Source organism: Triturus cristatus, chromosome 1_2 (assembly GCF_964204655.1).
Source record: "Triturus cristatus chromosome 1_2, aTriCri1.1, whole genome shotgun sequence".
NCBI classification, from domain to species: domain Eukaryota; kingdom Metazoa; phylum Chordata; class Amphibia; order Caudata; family Salamandridae; genus Triturus; species Triturus cristatus.
The window spans coordinates 85,318,489-85,342,721 of NC_140580.1; the positions used below are offsets into that span (position 1 = coordinate 85,318,489).

Here is a 24,233-nt window from a genome sequence, read left to right on the forward strand (position 1 = left end):
AGGAAGTGGAAAAGTCAGCAACTCTTCAACTAAAACACTGCCAGAGTCCAACAGAGTTTCGGGGCCCTGGCAGTTCGGCTTTCCTCTCATTAGGGATATACACATTGCATTCATACATGCCAGTCTTTAGATCTTCATCTCTTTCTGGTCTCTCATTAAAACTTGGACAAAATAGATTTCTCCATTCGAGAGTAAGGTCAATTTCATGTTTCAAAGTCAATAGACTAGGTTTCGATAGTTTCAATATGAATACCTAATGCCTAGGGCTCCCGTTTTAATCTGACATTTGTCTACATTGATCGATATTTACTGTTGCTTATTTAATCTCTATGTATCCATATTTAATTTGGACTTTGTGAAAAAATTTAACCGCAACTGGTATATTTCAGTATATATTGAATAGTACATGTATAGTACATGTATGCTCATACTTAAATGCCTAATGCATTTTGATGCTACATGTATCCATGTATGATATAAATGCACTCAGATAAAAACAAGAGTATTGTAGCTCACACGCATTCACATCTGCAGCTTTTTAATGTTAATGTTAATTAGAATACATCCCATACTTTTTTAATGACCTTAGCTATTTGCTTTGCAGTCTTAGCTAGCAGTATTAAAAACAAATCGGAAATTATTTATTTTTAATTGTATCCATATTTAAAAATAAAAACAGTCAGAACAGAGATATAGATGTTTTTCTCTCTGTAGTTATCTGTTAAAATCAGTAAAAACTTAAAACTGGGAGCCCTAATAATGAGCACTATAGTTATTTAGTGCTAAACATTTCCTGATATTGAGCATCAAAGCAACCTCTAAGGTATATTATATCTGATGCTGTTTAATCTCGTCAGAGGAGAGCAGCAATGCTAGTTTGTGAGAAGTTAAATAATCATATAGCATATTGCTTGAGTGCATGTTCTAATAACAGTCTGTGCTGATAGGGAGCATCCCCCCTTGTATGCAGCCATCAGTCCCTAGGGAGCAGAAACTTGAAGAACATGTGCACTGTGGCTGTGTCCACTAAAAAAAGATCAGCCAAATGTGTCTTTCACAATTGATCTGTTGTAGCCCAAATTCTCATGTTCCATTACATTATTGTCATTGAAACTATTCATGTAGTAAAACATTCGACACATTTCTTTCAATGCAAGGTTTAAACAAAAATTGAGCGGCCCTAAGACCACAGTGGATAACACAACAAGGGCATAGTCTAAACCTCTATAGTGTGTATTGTGTAATGGGGTGGAAAACAAGCTCCTGCACCCCCTGCGGGGTGGGGGGCCAACCTCTTTAGGGGCTCCCAACCCTTCAGGGGGACCTGAATCAGGGCAAGGTCAATAAACATCTGTGAGATATGGGAGACTCAGGGGCCCCTCATCACATTCTGCAGGGGTGCCCCAACATTTTGTGTTAAGTCGCTGTTGTATGTTCAAGGGCATTCACCAGGCAGTCCCTGGGCAAAGTGCAAGACAGGGTGGGCGATAAGGGAGAAAAAAGGAGGTAGTTATGGTCATGTACCAACTGGCCCCACTGAGGGAAGCATCACATTATTCCTACTTCAACGTGGAATGGGGGCCATAGGCAAACACACAAGAGAATCTGTGAAAGACAAATAGAGCCATCACAACAACCTGCTGCAATCCAGAAGGTACCAGACCAGAGCCGATTAACACCCCTCAAACACTCAGCAAACATGGCATAGCTCCAACAGAGTTGAGTACTTAGACACCATTTCTTCCAGAACAAACCTCCGTGATTCCAACTTCTCATACTGCTCAATTCCCAGTCATCACCCCGTTGTAAGGTACCCCATTTATAGGTTGTACAATTCCGAGTTATCATAGACAGTTCACACTAAATGAAAACAACTCGTTATTCCAACAATGCTGAGTCTTCAAGAACTACTCCTGCCTTGTGTAATCTATGTGTGGTTTTGACAGATCTGACTTACTGATCATCAGTCATGAGCACAGTTTCATCCAACTGCTGAAATCACTGAGCTATGCTCAGGGTGAGGTTAGATGACTAAGTAGGTCACAGGTAGGTGATGGGAAGGGTACTGTAGATTGTGCTGTAGATTTCAGCCTTAAGTAACTCCAGTACTACATTTTATCCAATAATCATTTTTCGTGGTTTATAAATTAAAACAACTGCCCTTGGGTACCAAAACACAGCTCTCTCTCTTTAGCAATGAGTGGTTATTTGACAACTGACCCAATTCCTCGAAGAGAACAACACCTTGGACTCATCCCAATCTGGATTCTGCAGCAACCACAGCACCGAAACTGCCCTCATCGCTTCCGCTGACGACATCAGGACCCTGCTGGGCAACGGCAAAACCGCGGCCCTCATCCTCCTGGACCTCTCGGCCACCTTCGACACCGTCTGCCACCACACCCTTCACACATGCCTCTACAATGCAGGGATCCATGACAAAGCCCTGGACTGGATTACCTCCTTCCTCACCGACAGAACCCAGCCCGACCCTCTTCAACGTCTACATGACACCGCTCGCCAACATTGTCCGATTGCACAGCCTCAGCATAGTCTCATACGCTGACGACAGCCAGCTGATTCTCTCCCTCACCAAAGACCCCGCCACTGCCAAAACCATCTCCCACGAAGGGATGAAGGCCGTCGCTGAGTGGATGTAGAGCAGCCGCCTGAAACTGAACTCGGACAAGACGGAGGTCCTCCTCCTCGGCTCAACCCCCTCCGCCTGGGACGACTCCTGGTGGCCGGCCTCGCTGGGAATTGTGCCGACACCCACTGACCACGCACGCAACCTGGGGTTCATCCTGGACTCTTCTCTGTCAATGACCCAACAAGTTAACGCCGTCTCTTCCTCCTGCTTTAACACCCTCCGCATGCTTCGCAAGATCTACAGATGGATCCCCACCGGAACCAGAAGAATGGTCACCCAGGCCCTCGTCACCAGCAAGCTCGACTACGGCAATGCCCTCTACGTGGGAACCACGGCCAAACTCTAGAAGAGACTCCAACACATACAGAACGCCTCCGCCACCTCGACATCCCCCGCCACAGCCGCATCACCGCCCACCTGAGGGACCTGCACTGGCTCCCTGTCAACAAGAGGATCCCCTTTAAGCTCCTCATCCACGCTCACAAGGCACTCCACAACACAGGACCAGCATACCTCAACCACCGACTCACCTTCTACACCCCGAACCGCCAGCTCTGCTCCACTGACCTCACCCTCGCCACTGCCCCACGCATCTACAGAACGACCGCCGGCAGCAGATCATTCTCCCACCTCGCCAGCCAAGATATGGAACACCCTCCCCACCCACCTACGACAGACCCAGGACCTGCTGACCTTCAGGAGACTCCTCAAGACCTGGCTGTTCGATCAGTAGCTGCCCCCCCCCCCCCCCCGAGTGCCTAGAGACCCTCACGGGTGAGTAGCGCGCTCTCCAAATGTTTGATTAATTGATTGATATGCTTGAGCGGGGTTACATGCACACACTTTATGGCTACTCCTAGACGTACCTGTGCAGATGACACCTGCATCCTCGCCATGCACGCAGTTGTGAACGTTCCATCCACTGCTTGGACAACCCCACAGGTAGGCTTCATTTCCCATGCAGTTCATGTCATCCAAGAGAATATTGCCAGTGCCAGGACCAAAATGAGCATTAATTGGGGCAGATAAGGCGTTTCCGCACTGTAGTTGCATGCACACCACGTTTGCGTCGCTCAAGTCCCATATGTCATCGCACACTGTTCCCCATGCACCCGCGTAGTACACCTCCACACGTCCAGCGCAGCGGTCCCAGCCATCGGCGAGTCTAAGCAGGTGGGGAGACCCTGTGGAGGTGAAAGAGAATGAAATCATGCAGCTGAACCCCAATGCCTCTATGAAACAAACAAGGCCTATCTAAACTATGCACAGCTTGCAGAATGCTAGACAGTTGCAATTACTTTCGCTCCTTATTTGTTGACAGTAAAAGCACCTTCATTCCTGCTTGACTACAAATCACTTATTGGTTTTGCAAAGTAAAATATCTGGACGCAGTATTCACTCTTAATTACCGTCCAAGCAGTGGGGGAGGCAGGTTTTTGTACCAGAGTGGGCAAAATGCTCTCAGAGGCGTGCCATAACCAGTCACAAATGTAAACTTTTCATTCTTGAGGAGACATAAAAGGCAGCTGTGCAGAGTGGTAGTTGGAAAGTCCAGCAATGATGAGAAATAAATCCATGGTTCAAATTGCACATAGCTCTCCATGACAGGGAGCCATAATTGCTCCAGGAGCAGGAGTTTGGATGGTGGATGTCTATCAAATAGTGTGCAAACCTTGTGCCTCCTTAATTTGCTAAAAAGCCTTTGGTCTGATGGGTCACACTCATGATATAGTCCAGCACCTCCCCTGTACCTCCACTGTGTGCCAAGCAGGCCTGATACCCACCTGGCAAGTTTTACAGTTTACCTTCCATGAGAAAATTCTGCAAACTGTGTGACAACTGTGCATTTCTCTAAACCGTCAGGGCATATGATGCAGTTGACAAAATCTGGTAGTGCGATTTCACTTGCTCTATTAGTGTTTAAATTTCATATAGCATCTTTTTTCATTTATATATTAGACTCCCTCTGCCTCCATATCCTGCATTTTCTCAGTCATAGCTTATGATGACAATCCACTTGGAAGGGACAGACTCGAAAAACTAAGTTACACAGAACTCCTGCTCTTAGTTTACAGAGCAGTGAAGGCGTTCATCTAAAGGGGGGGTGCAAATATTAATAATGAAAACAAAACTTACCTGAACCAACGTCGACGTGCTCTGTTCCGGACCTCTTCAAAGTAACTGGATGGTACAGTGTGGGCACCAATCCTGGCGCTGCTCTCATGCTGTGAGAGCAGCGCTCTGATTAGAGGGAGCTGCCTGATTCGGTGCTCCCCGTTGCCCTGGAGGCCTGCCTTTACTCTAACCCAGCTGAGACAGCTGGGATAGAGGTTTCAGATTGTGCATGTCTGGCTGCCCTTTGAAAGACAGCCGGCCAAAGGGACATGCACACTTTGAAAAGTGCACAAACAGCCCACCCTCTTATCCGCTGCTGTCATTTAGCAGCAGCCCTGCCCTGTCCTGACGCTCGGTTCAGGATGGAAGGATGAAAAATAAAATGGTAATGAATTACCATTTTACTTTTCATCTTTGGGGGTAATTAAAGTGGTGCGACACTCCTCCCCTTTAACCGAGGAGCCGCCCCTGATAGAGAGTCACAAAGAAGTGTAAGGTTTCTGCACCTGGCTGTCATCAGCACAACTGAAGCGGTAATCGGGGCAAGACAAAGGGTCTGGGCTCACTTAAAAGCCACAACAGAGACTGCAGTCCCACCTCTCATCCTTACTGTCCAAGAAATGGCAGTGCTCATGAAGACTAAGCGGCAGCTCTTTGTCAACCAAAGTACTTCACAGAATACCTAAAGGAGCCCTGTCTCCACGCCCTTCACTTCGATGTCAAAGTCTTCTTCCTCCAGCTACTGTAATGTGAGCAATACATTTCCACTGAGTGCAATCCTCAACCCCCATCTCATTCTGATGCAAGCCCAGGCCAGGTGCCTCCCTTACTCAGCCTCACACATACGCACCATGCAGGTACCATACAGGCTGCATCACTAGAAAAGCGCAAAGAAGCAGAACTTTACACAGTTTGCCAGTTGGTCTCCCCTCCAATGACTGAAATATAATGGTCTGGTCAAACCACTGATTCTAAAACAAGAAATGCTGCCATCACCAATCCACATGCTAAACCCAATGGCAGGGAAAGTAGCCCTCTGTCTAAGTTTGCACAATAGGTCCAGGGTTTATCGATATCAGGGCCAGGCCTAAGGTTCTGTGCACATACATGACCAGCATGATATCAGGGCCAAAAATCAAGTCAGGAAACCAGATTAATGCAGTTGGGCAGCCAGAGCAGGTGAACATGCCTATGTACCATGCAGTGGGCATTCCCATCCCTACAACCAGCAGCACCTTTTCTCAGATCTGATATTTCTGTATTGGGTAATGGATTTCCCCTTCCCCTCAATCTTTGTATGGGCAGGAATAGGGAGCGTATGGTTCTGCAATGTAATGGAGGTCCAGGGTTTATACTGAGTTACAGATCACATTTCATTACACTCACATGCTGCATTCACAGCCCAATCATTAGTTAATGTTTGTCAGCAACTGCATGAGGTGAAATTGTGTGGGCTTAAAAGTGACACCCCTTTCACATCATGTGAGTACATGCTCAGTATTCTGAGTTTGACAATCCAGAGCACGTATGCAAATTATGGTGGAGGGGTGTCTCTTCTCGTGTTAGAATGAATGCCTAACCATTGAGTTTACGCCCTGGTGTATGGGAGGCTTGAATGGACCACCCCAGAACTCATCCATTATGCTACAGCCCTCTCTAGGAAGTAATGGAAGCTGAGCAATTCACAAAAGTCCATTGGCTTATGAACATCAAAGAGTTGCTATACGCCCTTGTACTGTCTGATCTCTGGGACCATCCCGCTACCACTTGCTTCCCATCAGGGAATTCATTGAAGTCGCTCTACTGGGCTGCCACAGTGGACACTGACTCTAGGAAGGCTGCCACCTCTAAGCTGGTTACAAGTGGAGCAGAGACTGTATTGCAGTTACTGACTTGAGGCTTCAGGAATTGTGAAACAAGTGAATAGCACGCTGAAATGCAGACTAGCTAAAGTGTGCACTTCAACGTCTTTGAAGTGGCATGATGCTTTGCCCTTTGTCTTGATAGGTGTTCACAGTGTTCCTGATCGGAGGGCTGGATTGTCCTATCATGAAATAATCATAGTGTACCTGCAAATGCCTTGTGAACATTACATTTGAGATGATTCTTGATTACTGCAAAGGACTTGCTGACGTGGTGCATTCTGTGTATTACCAGGTTGGGCTGCCACCACCACACCACATCTGGAGCAGTGCCATGACCTTAGTCCTGGTGACTGGGTTCTGGGGAAAAAGCATGTTAGGACAACGTGCCTGGAACCTCCCTGGCATGACCCTTGCCAGGTTATCTTACTGACAACAACTACTGTGAAGTGCGTGGTTCTCCCGAATTGGGTGCATGCCGCCCATACTCTCAGAGTTAAGTATCCCCTTGATGTGACAGCACCTCTCCCAGGAGTGCCAGTAGTGAAAGATCGAAAATAGAAGCAGATTAGACAAGCTGTAGGAGACCAACGAGAACCTGAAACTGCACATGTTTGGTCTGAGGGGGGTCTTGATGAGTCAACAGTTGAAGCTGAGACAGGAGAGTCTTGTCCAGTGGTGTTCAGAGTGAGCAGAATTCATACCCTGATGAAGGGCATAGTGCTGTGTTAACATGAGTGGGAGCTGAAGAACGTTGGGCAAGAAGGCAAGAGAGAGAAGACAGAGTCTGCTTGAGGAACATGTGCCACTCACAATTCCAGAGGATACTGAGGATTCAGACTTGTGTGACAGTGAGGGTGAAGGACTTGCACTCAGAAGATTGAGAAGAGGTAGAGTACCCTGTCAAAGGTACTCATGTCCTGAATGGACATACTTTTCTGCCAAAGACAGAGAGAGAGGTTGTTTTGGATTTTGAGGATAACAGTGCAATTCAAACTGAGCAGTCTTGAATGGACTGTTGTGTCTGAACTGCGTTTGAACTTGCTTTGCCACTGAAGAAACTGACACAATTTATCATTGATATGATCTCTCATTGAATTTGAACTGTACCTTTATTAAAGACATTTAAATAGACTTTGTTGAAAGAATTACGAAGATTACCCTGGCCCGAGGCTGCTGAAGGGGCTTAAGGGTGCCATTTAGATGAACATTGAGTAGGGCTAGGGAATTCTCACTAAGACTTTGTAAATAATTTGGTTGCATATCATTTGAACTTTTGTTGAAATTCTGAATCTTCATGATGCTTGATTTACATTGATTTGAATTGATGGTTGACTTGTAATAAACCAACTTAACATTAGTTACCGATTCCTGGTCTTTATTGTGTGGCCATATGGGCTACACAAACTGTAAATTGTTTTATTGAATGTCAACTCCCTTATGCCTTGCAGTCAACCAAAAAGATATATCAGGTGAGAAATGGTAACCTCTTTTCAGCACATCAACAGTCGAAAGGGACACTATGTGATTGTTTATAGTAAAACACACAGAAAGGGCTGTAAGCATTGTTGTAGTCACCCCAGGGAACATTTACAGCATTGGTTAGAGAGTGTCCAGGAGTTACTCCCACCCATAGTCTAGCAAGATGCATTAAGGTGACACCCCCACAGTGCCCACCTCAGGTCACTTCTGGAGCTGTAGAAAAACAAAAGAGGATTGGACCTGATGTCTATTACCTGAGATGGGCCCTAAAGACTAGAAAATCTCTCCCTCTTGTACCCAGGACACAAAAGTGGACTCCAAGGGTCATACGACTGACCTTCTGTTTTGGCTACAGGGATACAACAAGCTTCATGAGGTCTTTTCCTACAATTCCATCTGCCCAGTTCCAACTGTACCTGCCCTGGACCTTGCTGCTGGCCTCTACTGGAGTGAGTCTTGACCCCCAATTGCTGTCCCCAATGTCCTGTACCATTATCTGGTGTCAAAGTGTACTCCTCCTAACAAATCCTGAAATTTGGGACTTGGACATTTTTTCCAACTTGTTGCTTTCAGAACCGACAGGGAAATGTACCAAGCTGCCAAGCCAATGCAACAAAGGTGCATAGCCACTGGGCTAAAAATGAAATCTGCTCCTGCTACTTTCTTATCCGCAGCAGTAAATCTGATTAAGTGGATCCTCGTGGAGAAGGAATCTGGCCTTGTGGAGCTATCCTGGCTATAGCCTGATGCCTTGCCCTGTTGGAAAAATCTGAGCTCCAAAAGGTGAGTTACACTGAAGGTTTTAATATTCACCAGGCAAAGATGCTAAAAGTATTCAGCCCATGAGGGACCATCTCTGTGTGTGAAATTAAAATGTTCTCACTCAGAGCTTGCCTGACAAAAGTCAACAGCTTCACTGAGACCTTGTCCAGCAGCTATCCAACATGGAGCACTCTTCGGCCAAAGCCTGCTGCCTTGCCCCACTGAGGATTTTTGATTTCCATTCCAAAGATCAGGTCAAGTAAAAACCCTCACTGGGCAAACTTGGTCCTTGTATCTGGCACACACTCAATCATGGCTGGCCCTAAACCATACCATTGTTCCAGTCAAGTGCAGCCAGATGACCACAGTTACCGCTAACACATTTTGGTGCAATTTTAAAATTTAACTTTTAAAATGTGTAACTCGGTTCAAATTATTGGATTTTGTCATTTTGTTGTCATTTTATTTATAAATATTTACTTTATTTTTCTAAATTGGGTTGTTATTTTTCTTGTGTTGTGTTTTGATTTTATTACAGTTTGAATACTGCATACATAATCTACACCTTGCTGCTAAGGTAGGCCTGCCTGATCTGTGCCATAGCTACCAGAGGATTGAGCTCAGGTATTATATTATTTTATCTAAAGTTTTATAGAGAACGAACTTGGCCGGTTAGAGTATCCGAGCACTTTACAGGGATAACACGCTATATACAAGTTTGACATAGGCAATAAACATGGATAGGGATAGAAGGAAGTGACTACATTAGGGCATAACAGGGTATATGCAATATTCAGAGCAGGACATGTGAGCAATATGCAGAGATATCCAGCAATTACATTTGAGGGAATAATAGGTTAGTACAAAGACGAGAGCAACCAAGTAGACAAGAATCTTGCAGAAAACAAAAAGCAATGCTGCAGAGCGGTGTGCGGAATGAATGAGATTTATGGGAGGAACTTGCCCATTAGAAAGGTTTTATCTTCCTTTTTAAAGATTGACAGGGAAGGTATTCTTCTGATGGAGGACGGCAGGGAGTTCCAGATTCTTGGTGCGACCTTAGAGATGGCACATATGTAAGATTTTTCCTTACGGAAGCGGTGTGGCTGGAGCCCAAGGTCTCTGCTGGATCAGGAGTTTCTGGCTACTCCAGATACCAGGATATTCTGGGCGAGATATGCAGGGGAATTTGCGTGTAGCACATGCATGATACAGGCCCTATTGAGTTGGATTCTGGCTTCAAAAGGAAGCCAGTTCAGCGCCTTCATGTGCGGTGAGATGTGGTCAAATTTGTTGGTGCCTGTTAAGAGTCTTGCTGCGGCGTTGAGGCAAGCTTTTAGGGGGGCTGTGGAGATCTTGGTAAGGCCAGATAGATAGATTAGATAGAGCAACCATATTTAATTCTGGAGATAACTAACGCCTGAACTGCGTTTTTTAGGTCTGACGCATCAAGAGTGAACCCTGGCCGTTTTGGCCAGCAAGTTGTTGTGGACTTGCATATACAGGTTGCTGTCCATGGTTATATCAAGAGACTTGGCAGATTCCACTCTGGTCGGTGTGCAGTTTAGTGCTGTGATCGAATTAGTCCATTCCAGAATGTCAGTAGTACTTTTAGGGGTGGAGATGGGAAGGAACTCCATTTTTTGAACATTCAGGGGCATATCAACAACAACCGGCGATAATTATCTCTAAGCGCACTTAGCGCTAGGATAATTATCGCCGGCTAGCGTGAATTTTTATCGCTGAGATAGCGTGCTATTAGCAACGCTTATCTCATTAGCGATAAAAATCCTCACGCTAACAGGCTAACGTGAGATTATCGCTGGAAAGCCAGCGATAATCTCACGTTACCTTGTTGATAGGGACAGGCAAATTTAGCCATGATATCCTCCTTCCATAGGATATCATGGCTAAGTCAGAAAAATACCAGACGTAAAAAAGCAGCGTTAACCGCGGTTAGCGCTGCTTTTTTTGTCTCTAACAGGGTTAGCGACATTCTTGATAATAGGAGAAATTTCGCTTAGCGACATTTCTCCTATTATTTTACTCTGGAACTCCCCCTTTGCATCTCATTAGAGATGCAAGGGGAAGCGTAGAGTAAAAGGGTACTAACATGCAAATTTGCATGTTAGCACCCTGTTGTTGATAGGGCGCTAGTTTTATCTCTCCTTTTTTGGCTTTTAAAGCCAAAAAAGCAGAGATAAAGCCCTTGTTGATATGCCCCTTAGTTTGAGCTGGTTGCTTGCGAGCCTTTGTACAGTCAACTTCTGAGCCTCATTCAAACAATTGATCTCCTCTAGCGATGGGATTTTGATGCAGATCTAAGTATCATCGGCATAGAATAGAATAGAATATTTATTTTGCACAATTAATTAAAATCATTGCAATTCGTACAAAAACGAGTTAAAAGCACTTTCCAGGTCCTTTTAAAAAGAGGAATTCATGGTAACAAAGGGGTTCATAGCTGGCAAGGCAAAGATTCATGACGGTCGTCTACTGGTAACACAGAATTGATCTCAGACATGTATTTTACAAAACATGCGGACATCTGAGCTGAGTAGCCCTTCATATACTCCTCTAGAGCTTCTTGACATGTCCGGACGTTCAAATTGGACGCAGCCAAAAAGTTCGCAAAGGGAGTAAGATTCTTCAGGTGCACAAGACGCGAATTACATTTTCTTCCTCGTTGTTTCAAAAACGTCACTGTAAGGACACATCTGCCTCGTACCTCCGGCCATACTTGCATGCCATCAGCAGAATTAGGCAAAAACATAATCTCATTAAGTGATGTTTCACTCATTGCTCCATAGTTGATGACAAGTAGTATGGCAGGGTTTTAGGGGCGTAGAGTTTTGATGCCCAACTGCCATGGGAGAGATTTTTCAGGACTTTTGCAACCGTCCCTATGGGCAGCGAGCTTGCCCATATGTCTTGAGCTTCTAGTGCGTCCAGGCAGAATGTTAAAAATTGGCTCCAAGAAGTACTAGAATTGTTTACCAGGGACCATATGCAACTCTTTAGTGTAAAAGTCACGAGCCATTTTAGTTTTTAAACAATAGGCGATAAATCGTGCTTTCATAATCCAGTGTTGAGATGACAAACAGAACTCTATACGAATTTGGGCGTGAGAGGTCGAGTTAGGTAGATGGAACTCTCTGCGAAAACACGCTGACTGCGCTCTGTCTAACCAGGTGAACATTTTGTCTATAAAGGTTATGGCACCAAATGCTATAGTCGGTAAAAGTTTGGAGTCTACCACTCTGATTAGCAGTGAAAAATCTGGAGAATGAAGGGCTTTCTTGGTTCTTACGAAAGCCCCCTCCAAGCAGCGGGCCACACCCTGCATTGCGGCGATATGCGGCGCCGGTCTCCCTCTGTGATCTATCCAGACACCCAGATACTTATATGCAGCCACTATCTCTATTGACTTCCCTTCAATGTACCAGGAGCGCTTTCTCGCTCGTCAACGCGAGATTATCATCACCTTAGTTCTGGTGATGTTAATCTCCAAATTGTTTGTTTTACAGTACAGTGCCAGGGAATCAAAGAGTCTTTGAAGGCCCATCTGGGTTTGATCGAGAGACCGACTGTGGCATCAGCATATTACATCAATTGAATTTTAGTAGATTCGATGTGGAAATGCTCGGGAGAGGGCCAGCCACTCGGGGAGGTCTGCTAGATACAAATTAAAGAGTAGAGGAGCCAATATGCATCCCTGCTTTAAGCCTCTATTGGTCATGATTTTATTGGTAGTTGACCATCTCGAGGAAACTCCTATTTTTACCGAGGTGTCAGTATATAGGGCAATGAGAGCGTTCAGTAAGGGCTGCGGGATGCCCCATTTTGTTCATTTTCCCCAAAGTTTGGGACAAAAAATGCTATCAAAGGCTTTTCGGAAATCGATGAATCCCAAATATAGCGATTTTCCTTTGGTAGCAAGCGTACTCTCAATCATGTGAACTAAGCAGATCAAATTATCTTCGATGTGGCAGCCCTTTTGGAAGCCGGTTTGAGTCAATGGTATTATTTTGCCGACTTCCACCCAGGTAGTCAGTTCTTATAGTAGAACACTTTCATATGCCTTCCCTTCCACATCAAGGAGGGCAATCATCCGGTAATTGTCGGGATTGGACCGCGGGCCTTTTCTGTAGATGGGGACGAGAAGAGAGCCTTGCCGGGAGTCCAGAATGGGCCCACCCATTCTGCTTGCCTCAAATAAGGTGGCCAACAGTACGGCCCACTTGTAAATAGATGCTTTGTATATCTGTGTTGGTATGCCATTTGGGCGCATTTTCTTTATAATGAGTGCAACTTGGTTTGGAGTTATCTTAATAGTGGATTCAAATCCGATATGAGAGTTAGTGTGGTTAGGACTGAAGAGGCTGGGCCAGTTGTTTCTGGCTGGCTCTACATAGAGGGCTTCAATGTAGGCCTCCCATTCAGCAGGAGAGAGGTTTGTTACAGTGGGGGTTTGGGCAGATCTAACACCCTTGTTTACCCAGCTCCAGAATCTCCTTTGATTTTATAATTTCGTGGGCGGTTGCCCAATGGTGTTCTTCGTTCACCCTCTGAGAGGTGAACCTTGCCTTCCTGCATTCCTTGTGAGTGATCGATATCTTGTCTCTCAAGGATTTGTAATCTATGTCATTGTAGGCGCGCCTGTGCAGTGAGTTATTTAATTTGTGCTTAATGTTCGTTGTAAATTGCTTGTGCTCAGAGAGGTAGGGTGTGATTGAAGTGGGGCTGTTTGGCCTTTTAATTATCTTTGTGGCTAAGTTTGTGCTGAGGTCTACCACTGCCATTTCCCACAACAATGCGGTCAATTGGTCACTGGACTCCTGTTTCAATTTGACCAAAAAGTCATCCACCTTCTCTTCAATTATTTCCTGGTTATCCAGGGTCCTTCGTACTTTTCTAACAAGCACCAAGTTGGATTATTTCCCAATCAGATGGATTTTTGGGTGGCAGCACTGCTGGGATCAAACTTTGCACGTTAAGACGGCATGATCACTTTACGGTAAAGGAGTTACCACAAATTCCTGCACAAGAAGAAAGTGGGCAACCGAGAGCCATATATAGTCTAGAAGTGGCCATTCTGGAGGGGAATACATGGGTGCACGCATCGGGCAAGTCCGAATCGAGTCTTCCATTTAAGATGCGGAGACCTAGGTGGTTTAAATAAGCTGTTATCTTTATCCTTTGACCTTCCTTCCGTTGGTACTGAGACCTTTATCTCTGGGATGGCCCACATTTGATTATCCAATGAGGATTGAAATAAGAGATCCGGGTCTGTCTCCATTAGGTTGGCGTTACAATCTCCCATTATGAACCACATATCGTGTGGGTAATAGGAGGAGAGGTCCCTCATGGCAGGGAGCATTTTACTTGAAGTTGCCTTTCGCTTGATTTTAGAGGGATGTAGATAGATACAGCCAAGGATCGTTGTTTGTTGTATTAATTTGTTCTTTTCCAAACACTGTGTCTTGATTTTAATAAAAATATAGATTCCTTGCCCTTTGCAAAGTACGGTAACTTTTGCGGCCAGATTGTTCTTCACAGCAATTAACACCTCTCCTGATGCGTGGCCACCTACTTGAGATGTTGTTGCGTGGGATTCATAGACGGTGAAGTCCTCCCAGGCAATATTTTCCAAGGACAAGTTTCTTGCATGGCAATGATGTTGTGATTCTTCAGGAAAAAAGTAAATGACCTTTCAGTTTTTCCTTAGTTAGCCCGCGAATGTTCCAGGAACAGATTCTAAGATAATGAGCGACATACTGGTTGATTTTCTGTTCGATCGGGGTCTTCTGTACTTTATCCTAAGGCCTGGGAGAGCCAGGACCAATCGTGGAAGTTCTGCCGTTTGAAAGCACATTGACGATGGCCTCCTGCTTTAGATGCAGTTATTTGCAGCAAATTCTCTTTCCAGGACGTTGTTTGGGTTCCTGCTAAGGAGCCACACAGAACTGGGATAGGTGGCTGGGTAATGATGTTGTTGTTAGACACATTTGTGTTGTTGTGGGCAGTTGAAGGGTTGAGTGCCCTGTCCTTTATGAAAGCTGGATACTTGACCTTGGTCACAAGACTGATCTGAATGCCCCAGTCACCCAGTCCATTTTTGTTATTCATTAGTACAGAGGCCATGTCTTTACTATGAAAGGTTACTACTGTGGCCTCGTTTGTCTGGCCCTGTTTTGGGGCAACAAAAGCCACGCTTTCTATATCCGTTGTTTTTATATTTTCTAGTCCCGGAAGGTGCAGACACAACTTTAGAATATTTCCTCTGTTGATGGTGTTCCATTTCCCTTGGGATACATACTTTGGGTACAGCAATAATTTTGACCCTTTTTGGGGCAGCTGAGTTGGCTCTGCGATGTTTAATGTAGTTTTATTCTGCTGTTGCGTGAGATTTCCCACTAAGCTCTCACTGGGCATCTTTTCCTTGGATGGTTGATTGAAACCTTCTGGTCTGTTTACTTTAGAGCTGTGTGGGCTGGCATCAAAGGAGAGTTCTTCCCCTCTTGCAGTTTCTTGAAAGGGCTGCAGCCTGTATTCGACTATTTCGAGAGGGATCAGTGCCTTTTCATTTAGCTTTTTTCGGACTCATCCCTCAAATTAACTTGTGTTGCTATCTCCTCTGTGTTTTTTTTTGTTTTGATACCTTCCTCCTCAGTTTCAAGTGGTTGTGCTAAGTCACAACAACTTATGACTTTGAGCGGAGAGCCCCAGCCCATGGGCTTTTTTGCACCATGTTTGAACGAGGGACGATTGCTTGATGGCTTTATTAATTCGTCCAGGGTTTTAAAAGATTTTCCACTGCATTTTTCTATTTCTTTTTTTTCCTTGGGTTTCTCAGGGGTCTCCTCTGGGTCTAGCACAGTGCAATGGTCGATATCGACCTTGATTTGGCCCACACCTTGTGTTTCAATGATATGTTCTGGAGAACGAGTGATTAAGGTTCCTTTTCCATGAGTGTTATTGCTGGGGGCTGAGGCTGAGTTGGTTATTGATTTAATGTAATCTGTTCTGAGCCAACGTAGTAGTGCGCTATCCTTTTTCCTGGCCTTGTTTAATTTCTTCAATTTCTTCTTATTTTTCCTGGACAAGTGTTTTCCTTCTGTAGAGGGTGGGTTAGCCATATTTGGTGGCTCAGTAGAATTAAACGGGTTGCCTGTGTCTATTGCAGGTTTAGAATGGATAGTAGTATCTAGACATCTTGTTGTTTGTGTTTTATTAGGAGTGAATACATGGTCTTGATTTCCACCGGCTTTCAAGCTTCTGACCTGGTGCTCTTGTGTAATAGTGATCTGCTGCTCATGAGCATCAGAAGGATCACAATCTTGCATCTGATATCTTGTCCTGGAGTCAGTCATGTTACCTCCTAGATGCTCAATGCTACAAGAACGTTCCTTTCTTAAGGTGGGCCAAATGTGGATGCTGGGTTTGAGATAGTGGGAGAGGAGCGGTTTTCTGCACCTGTCTACATGCCTCATTCATCATGTCCTCAATTAGAGAGGACATTACTTCCTGGAGCGTTTCTAGTTTTTTTAGTATCGGTTTGCAACTGTATCCACTGTGACTTTGACTTTGATTTTCATTTAGCCCTACGTTGTTTTGAGCTCAGCGTATCAAGGAGTTTAGTTGATCAAGCTTAGTTTCGATTCTAGTTATTAAATCAGCTACCAAGTATAAGATATTTATTTGGGCATCTAGTTTGTCTGCGTGCATGTGAGCAGCACTAGCCATTGAGTTCAAGGCTTGGTTAGTGACTGAGAGCAGTACCTCAACCTTGTGCGTAGCTGGAGTGTAGAGTGGCTCCCTAGGCCAGGATTTTATTTTTGAGGGATCATTGCCCTGAGCTTGAGGATATGGTGGAGGTGATTTTGAGTCTGAAAAGCTACTAGTTGACGAGGGTCGTTCCTTTTGAAAACTTTTGTTTAGGTCTTGTTATAAATTGAGAGCTTTATTGCTGGCACTACTGTTGTTGGTAACTATCAAAGAGGCATTAGGTACACTGCCCCTAGTCTCAAGCTGGTGTAGGTCCTTAGAGCAGGTATAACTAGATTGCACATGAGGGGCAAGAAATGGCGTGGAGACAAGCGAGGGAAAATCAAACCTAAGCTTTTGAATATGAGGCTCCAATACGCCATTTGATTGATTTAATTCTATTTCAGAGGGCGACGGGCTCGGTAAATGCAAGAGCTGACATACTGGGCTCACTGAACTAGTGGAAGAGATCCATATTGATGATTCTAACAGTTTATGGCCAGAGTCTTGGGATGAGACAATGTCTTTATATTCTTGAAGGTCTATAACTTCCAACCATTGTGATGACTCTTGGTGGGCCTTGCCGGATTTTGCACTGTCGGAGCATCTGGGCATGCCCGGGGTTGGCTTTTTATTTTGCAAATCATCCAGACGACTTTCTTGAGGTAACCTTTGGGAGGGAAGTGGGGCTGATTGTAAGGAGGCTGGTTGTAAAATGACTGGATCCCTTCCGTGGATGATTATTTCGGGGTAGAGAGGAGCCGGTAGAGGTGTGCTTGTTTGATTTTCCCCGGTTTGGTTATGGGAGCTTGGGCTCTCGGATCTCGTGGGGTGGACTACTTGCTTAAGCATTTGGGTTTCTTTAGTAGGTCAATTGAGATACTCTCTGATATCTCTAGAGTCGCAGTTGTTCCATTTGGCTGACAGCTGGGCATATCCTGGTTGTGCTTTCTCGTGGACTTCTTGTTTTCCTTTGACCAAAGGTTTCAGGGAGCTAATGTAACTGCCCGGTTTAGCTGCCTTATGCACTTCCAGGGTTCCCTCATATCGAGGGGATGACTGGTTCCCACGCCTTCCCACCTGAGGGTACAGCATCTTGGCCTTCTGTCGTTTGGCGGTCTTATGAGGGCGATGGGAATTTTGCAGCTAGGTATAGTTCCTTGTTCACATTTCCATTCCCTAGTTGTGACTGAGGGGTTTCTCTTTCTCTTTCATTAGGGCAACTTTTTTTTCAGGAGGTGGACCTATCCACCTAGTCCCCTTCACTCCTCTTTATTCCTCTTTACGCCCAAGCAAGGTGACGGCTGGGCTCTGCTGGGTAGTGGTACGAAAAGCAAGGCCTCTGATAATGTTAAACGGGGAGGGACAACTGAGTGGGAACACACCAAACCGCCCACAAGCCGCACCCAAACCTAGTCAGGCCGCTTAGGTGGGTGTTGGGTTCACACTGGACAGCGGCCACTATGACCGCGGCAACTCAGCCTCTACCTCCACTGCCTCCACTGCCGACCTCTGCCTCTTTCCCTCTCCCCCCCTTACTTGCCACTCTTTGACACTCCTTGTGTTTTTGCTTCGGCCCTTCTCCGTCCGATATTTTCATTAGTTGCCAAGGATTTGCCAAGGATTGAGAGCTCACTGCCATTTCAGCAATGATTTTCAAGATTCGAAGGTCAACGGCAGGCACAAACAGGAACGGGAGGTTGAGACGAGCGGCTCATGGAGCAGTAGCTGTAGCAGTAGCTTTGCCGTGCATCCCGCCGTGAGCCACGAAAGCTGGACAGGGCAAGGGAGCAGCGGGTGCCAGCAGGGGTACCGGGCCGGGCCAAGCAATCCAGTCGAGCCGGGCAGAGGCGGCTGTGGAGGTGCTCGATGCTCCTAATCTCAGCGGTGCCTCGCCTCTTTGCCTCACTGTGCGCTATCATTGGCATACATGTGGAAGGAGATGTTGGCGGTATGGAGTATTGCAGCTAACGGTTCGAGGTAGAGATGGAAGAGGGCTGGGGACAGAGTTGATCCTTGTGGGATTCTGATTGTTATTGGGGAAGGAGCAGATAGATTTCTGTTGACTAAGAATCTCTATGAGCAGTTCCGGAGGAAGGATCCAAACCATTTGATGATGGTTCCTCCTATTTCCATCCTATTTCCATCCTGTGTTCGAGGCGTTCAAGTAGTTTCTCATGGTTGACTTTGTCGAATGCCAAGGATAAATCCAGTAGGATTAAGAGACATGTTTTGTCTTGGTCATGGACTTAAAGAGCGTCATCTACAATATGGAGAATAGTGGTTTGCGTGCTGTGCCCAGGCCTGAGACCAGATTGGAATTTGTCTAACAAGTTGAAATTAGTGATGTGTTGGCTCAGTTGAAGTTGCACACATTTCCCCGGAACGTTTGCAAGAAGTGGAATATTCGATATTGGTCTAAAACTGTTGGAGTAGCAGGATTCAAAGTGTTTTTTTTAAAGATGGGGATGAGTTGACCGTTTTTTAGAGAGTCAGGTATGGACCGTTGTAGTAGGGAAGCGTTGAATATTGTAGTCCAAATGGGAATGGTAAATGGCGAGGTCGCTGCCAAGCAGTTGGAGGGAAGTGGGTCATTAAAGTGGTTATTCGGTTTTAAGGAGGATAGAATTTTCAAGATGGAATGGTCACCATATAACTTGAAGTTGGACCAGTGTGCTTGGTTTTTTGGTGTTCCCTGGGGGGGATGAGAAGAGAGATGGGTCCTGGAAGGAGGAGGTGGGATGTTGGTGACAGAATTAAGTTTGGTTCCTATTGAGTTAATTGTGGCTGTAAAGAAGGAGGAGAACTCATCACAGATTATTAGGGATTTTGTAGTTTCTTTGGAGGTTTTAGCCAGTTTGTTTGATTGGTGTTTGACCATTTCAAAGAGCTTACGAGGTCTGTTCTTAACATTTTCCAGTTCCGATCTGAAGAACTCTTTTTTGGATTTGAAGATATTTGTGTTATATGCATTTCTGGTCTGCCGGAAAAGTTTTACTTGGGAGGCTGAGGTGTGTTGTCTCCAGTTTCTTTCTGCTAGCCGAGAGTTCTCCTTTCATTGTTGAGGGATCCGTTGAACCAGGGGATTTTGTCTTTGATTTGGGATCTTTTTAGCTTTAGCGGGGCAAGATCATCAATTATGTCAGACATAGTCAAGTTTTAGTGCTCTGTAAGGTCATTGACCTTAGATAGATTTAGGGGGGGGTGGAGGTTATTCTCACAATGAGCAGTCAGCTTCTCGAGATCTAGGCTCTTAGTGTCTCTGAGCCAGAGTTGCGGTTTCACAGGTTACACTGGCCTTTTCTTGTGGATGCCAGGCATTAGGAAGGTAATGGCAGGGAGGTCTGACCAGTCGCATGGATCTATTGAGTTAAGCCTGACCACCTTTGCCTTAGCAATGATCCAATCCAGCGTGGAGCCTTTCATGTGAGTTGGTAATGTGCAGGCTTGAGTAAGTGAAGAACTTGTCGGCGTTGACCTGGGGGTTATTGAGATCATTCCAGTGCATATTAAAGTCACAGAGGAAAATGTCATTGGAGTGGGGGAAACCTTAGCTGTAATGATTTCCATGAGGTGGTCGATGAATGTGGCATTCTTGCCTGGGGGGGTGGGAGAAGATGTGCCGTTTGCACAACTGGGTATTGTTGTTACATATGGAGAGTGCGAGATTTTCACAGGAATCAGTGGGGTCGGTGTGAAGTTCTGTAATGAGGAGATCTGAGCGGTAGATGCAAGCAATGCCTCTCCCTTTTTTTGTTTGCCTGTCAAGCCTTACGATGTTATAATTTGGTGCGACCAATAAATCTAGGTAAGGTGACGATGATTTGTTGAGCCATGATTCGGTTAGGATAGCTCCAACAGTTTTTGGGCTCAGGATGAGTGCGGCAATGCCGGAGGCATGCTTCGCTGCTGATCGGCAGTTAAGTAGGAGGCCTGAGAGTGGAGGGTCAGGCATGTGTTGTAAGTAGGGAAGGATTGTGGTACTTGAGCTAAGTTGTTGCTGTTTACTCCACTGTTACAGAGAGTTGATGATCTATTAGTGTTGATTGAGACTGTATGGATTAAATATTCATCTTTTTTGCCTGGAGAACTGGGAGCGTCGGGAGAGGTCTTATAGGATAGGAGGAGGGCTAGAGTTTCGTCCTCCAAGAGGTAGTTAGGATGCTTGCGAGGGCAAAGGTGTCTATTGGCCAGCGGCATGGGTTGGAGGAAGGGCTTGGTGAGTGGGGGAAGAACTGAGTTATGGGAGAGCTTGATATTCACGATAGCGTATTCAGTGAGGTGAAGGATGCTCCTCAAATCAAGAATGGATTTATGGATGCTCTGAGCTATGTTGGATGCTATGATGCTCAAAGTTTCAAGGTCCATTAGTGAGGGTTGCACTTGCGGAAAGGGGATCTGTGGGTCACAACTAGTTCTGCTGGCATGAATAGGAAGCCTGGTAGAGGAGCTCGACCACCTTGAGGCAAGGTTAGTGAGAGGCGGGGTGTGAGGAGGGCTAGGCGTGCTCAGCAGGGTGGTCACAGGGCTATTGGGGTGGGTGAGCTGTGAGTGACATGTGTTTTAGTCACTAAGAGAGTAGGAGAGGAGCAAGGATCAGAAAAGGGGGGTGGGGGCGTTGGCTTATTGTAAGATGCTGGCGGATGGGGGAGTGGAGGGAAGTTCTCTAACAGATCTAGGTGAGATGCAGCCCAGAGATTCATTTTGAGGGGGGAACACATTGGGGAGAGTTGAGCCCGCCCGACCTTTGGGAGAGAGTGAAAGGGGGCATGGGGGAGTGGTTGCAGCTTTGGTGGACATAAATGTGAGGCCATTAACATTGGTCTTGGAGCTGTATTTACAGGAGCTATGACAAGAGTCAGATGGCGATGGCGGGCACTGGGGGTGCGAGGAAGAATAAGATATGTACTTGATTTTTTGAGGATGGAGAAGAAGTCAGCAAATTTATTGAGATCTTTGTCTGGCGCTTGGATCATAACAATGGCATTTTTATATAAGGTAATGGTAAGGTCAGCTCTAAGATTTTGGGTGGGCACGATCGTGAGTTTGGCGCCGTACGAAATGTTCCTGGATCCATGTACGCTAAGTAGGTTTGATATGGCTGCAGGCCATATTGCTGTTTTTCTTGAGAAGAAAATATGGTCATTGGTAATGATGCCCTTGTCAGCGTTGAAGTAAAGGTCGGCGATCAGAGTCTCAGGGTGTCTTTTCAGGAGGGAATGTTTAAAGGTTTGAGCAGCGGTCCTGGAGAGGTTAGGACGGTATGCAATGGTGTAAGAGTTGCCCCCTGTTGCATTCAGGCAGCACCTTGCCATACTGGAGAGAGAGAGAAAGGAACTAGGTAAAGCCAGGATGATGAACTGGTTGGCTGCAGGAGTGGTTCAAGTGTAAATTCAGAGAGATTGCTGATCTGATACACAATTGGAGATGGCCGCTGAGTTGCGGGGCATCAGAAGTGGAGGCACCTATGTTAGTTTCTGAGCCCAGGCAGCATGTGCAATACCCGTTCAGGGTGCAGGCAAGGGAGAGACAATTTCCGAGCGCATGCAAGGCTGAGTTGCGGGGCGTCAGGAGTGGAGGCACCTATGTTAGATTCTGAGCCTAAACATCATGGGCAATACCCGTTCAGGGTGCAGGCAACAGAGAGACAAATTCAGAGCGCAGGCGAGGCAGAAAGACAGCTCCCCAGGAGGAGTAAGTGAGGCAAAAGGGCTGTGAGTGTTCACCCTGACAAGGATTGTGGTATTATTCAAATTCATTAATCACACCCCTTAGGTAATACCCCAATTTCCTACATCTGTGTTTATCATTCTTGGAACAACCACCTAAAGCACCTAGAGCAGCTGTTAGTCAAGAAAAAGGGGGCAAAACTGACCATCGATGCAACCATCTCCCAGGTGGGTAAGTCCACTGTAGTTTACCTTAGGAATTAGTTAGGTAACTGGAAGAGCCACCCAAATGCCAAGATTCAGTCTGTGTTGTTGTGCGAGGTGAGCACAGCGAGATCCAGGTGAGAGGCGTTTTAGGACTCACCATAAACTATAGGAAATTTGTGGCGAACTTTATGGTTCAAGTTCATCACAAGGGTAAAGAGCACCTGGTAGACTATCTGTTGCAGACTGCTCCCTAGAGAGCAGACCTGGGCAGTCATTGAGAAAGAATGCTTTGCAATGGTTTGGGATTGAAGGCTGTTCCAGCCATATCTATGTGGTACCAAGTTTTTCATTCATACAGATTGCAAACTACTCAAGTGGTTGTTGGTAATGAAAGCCCTAGATTTAACAGTGGAGCACAAAGCCTGAATGAACGATGGCAAAGCAGATGGACTTTACCACTAGTTCTGACCAGATGCTACAACAGATTCGGATCGGATTAGTCTAGCACATTCCAAAGTCTCATTAATCAACATTTCGAACTGGCCTTGGTCACCAGAAAGGGTCATTCACACAGGTTTCTTGTTGCAGAACAATCTCAACACTTTAGGAGTAATTTATCAATAGTTAAGGGGGACATAGGATGTGATGCAAATTGGGAACTAATTGCATCCATTTTGCACTTTGCACCAATAGTATGTCCAGTAGTCACAAAAAGAGCAAGAAGCTATCTCTGGACATCTGTCCACGTGTAATTTGTCATTCCAGTTTTTGTGCCCCTGGTTCAGCATCATCTTGGCCATCCAGGAGAGCCAACGCAATCTGTGCCAACCACATGCTTGCCAGGAAAGAAGTGCAAAAACTGTATGCATTAAGCGGGATATTCAATGGGGAGTTGGAGAGAGTATAATCCATTTTATTCTGCATTTGTTGCACATGGGCAAAATGTTTCTAATACTCCTACTCCCTATTGTCACTGACAGTCAATGAAAACACCATGGACTTGTGGGCAGGCAAATTGGCTTTCATGTGAGCACAGTTAGTATAATTGTTAAGGGATAATTATACCAAATCAGTAAACTAACCTCAATCTCATATAATTAATAGGAGAAGGAACCAGTTGAAGTAGACAAGTTTTACTCATTATACTTATTTAGTCAATTATGTTTGCAAACTCAGTATTAGACATATCTGTAAATAAGAACAGTTCTCCTTTCTAAAACATACACAATTGGCATTGATATCACCATTATAGAACATAGTTTGAGGCACCTACAATAACATCCATCCACGTTCCTGTCCATTAGAATATAAATGAAATTCTTCAATACAAGTTGATACTGTTTGTTTAGTTAGATTCAACAATATTTCTTATCAACTAAAATGTCTACTCATAAGCTATTTTTTGAAACTCACAAATGCTCTAAGAATATTAATTAAACCCTATCCATTATAGTCTTTGATTCAAATGTATTTAAGCACCAAAATGGGGTAGTGCTGTAAATGTGAAGGGCACCTAGTGCTGGCACGTGGGTCTTCTGATGACCCAATAATAGTTGAAAGGGAGTACTGTAGACAGTGATGTAAAAATGATTATACTATGACACTGTTACAAGCCAACCTGGCTGAGGAATCTCATGTGCCAGATGATTTGGGCCACAACTACTAAGTTAAAGCTTGTCTACTTTCGCCAGATTTCATTTGTGTCCTAAATTTGTAGTC

General features: G+C 45.2%; 1 protein-coding gene across 10 annotated transcripts in view; it reads right to left on the reverse strand.

Annotated features, from left to right (window-relative positions):
• LOC146866846 (scavenger receptor cysteine-rich domain-containing protein DMBT1-like) overlaps positions 1–24,233 on the reverse strand; it is a 1,139,300-nt gene that overhangs the window by 1,036,750 nt on the left and 78,317 nt on the right. For all 10 annotated transcript variants that reach the window (XM_085602006.1, XM_085601995.1, XM_085601984.1 and 7 more), the window contains exon 3: positions 3,517–3,834. In XM_085602006.1, coding sequence (XP_085458132.1) covers positions 3,517–3,834 — 318 coding nt within the window. The remainder of the gene's footprint in view (positions 1–3,516; positions 3,835–24,233) is intronic.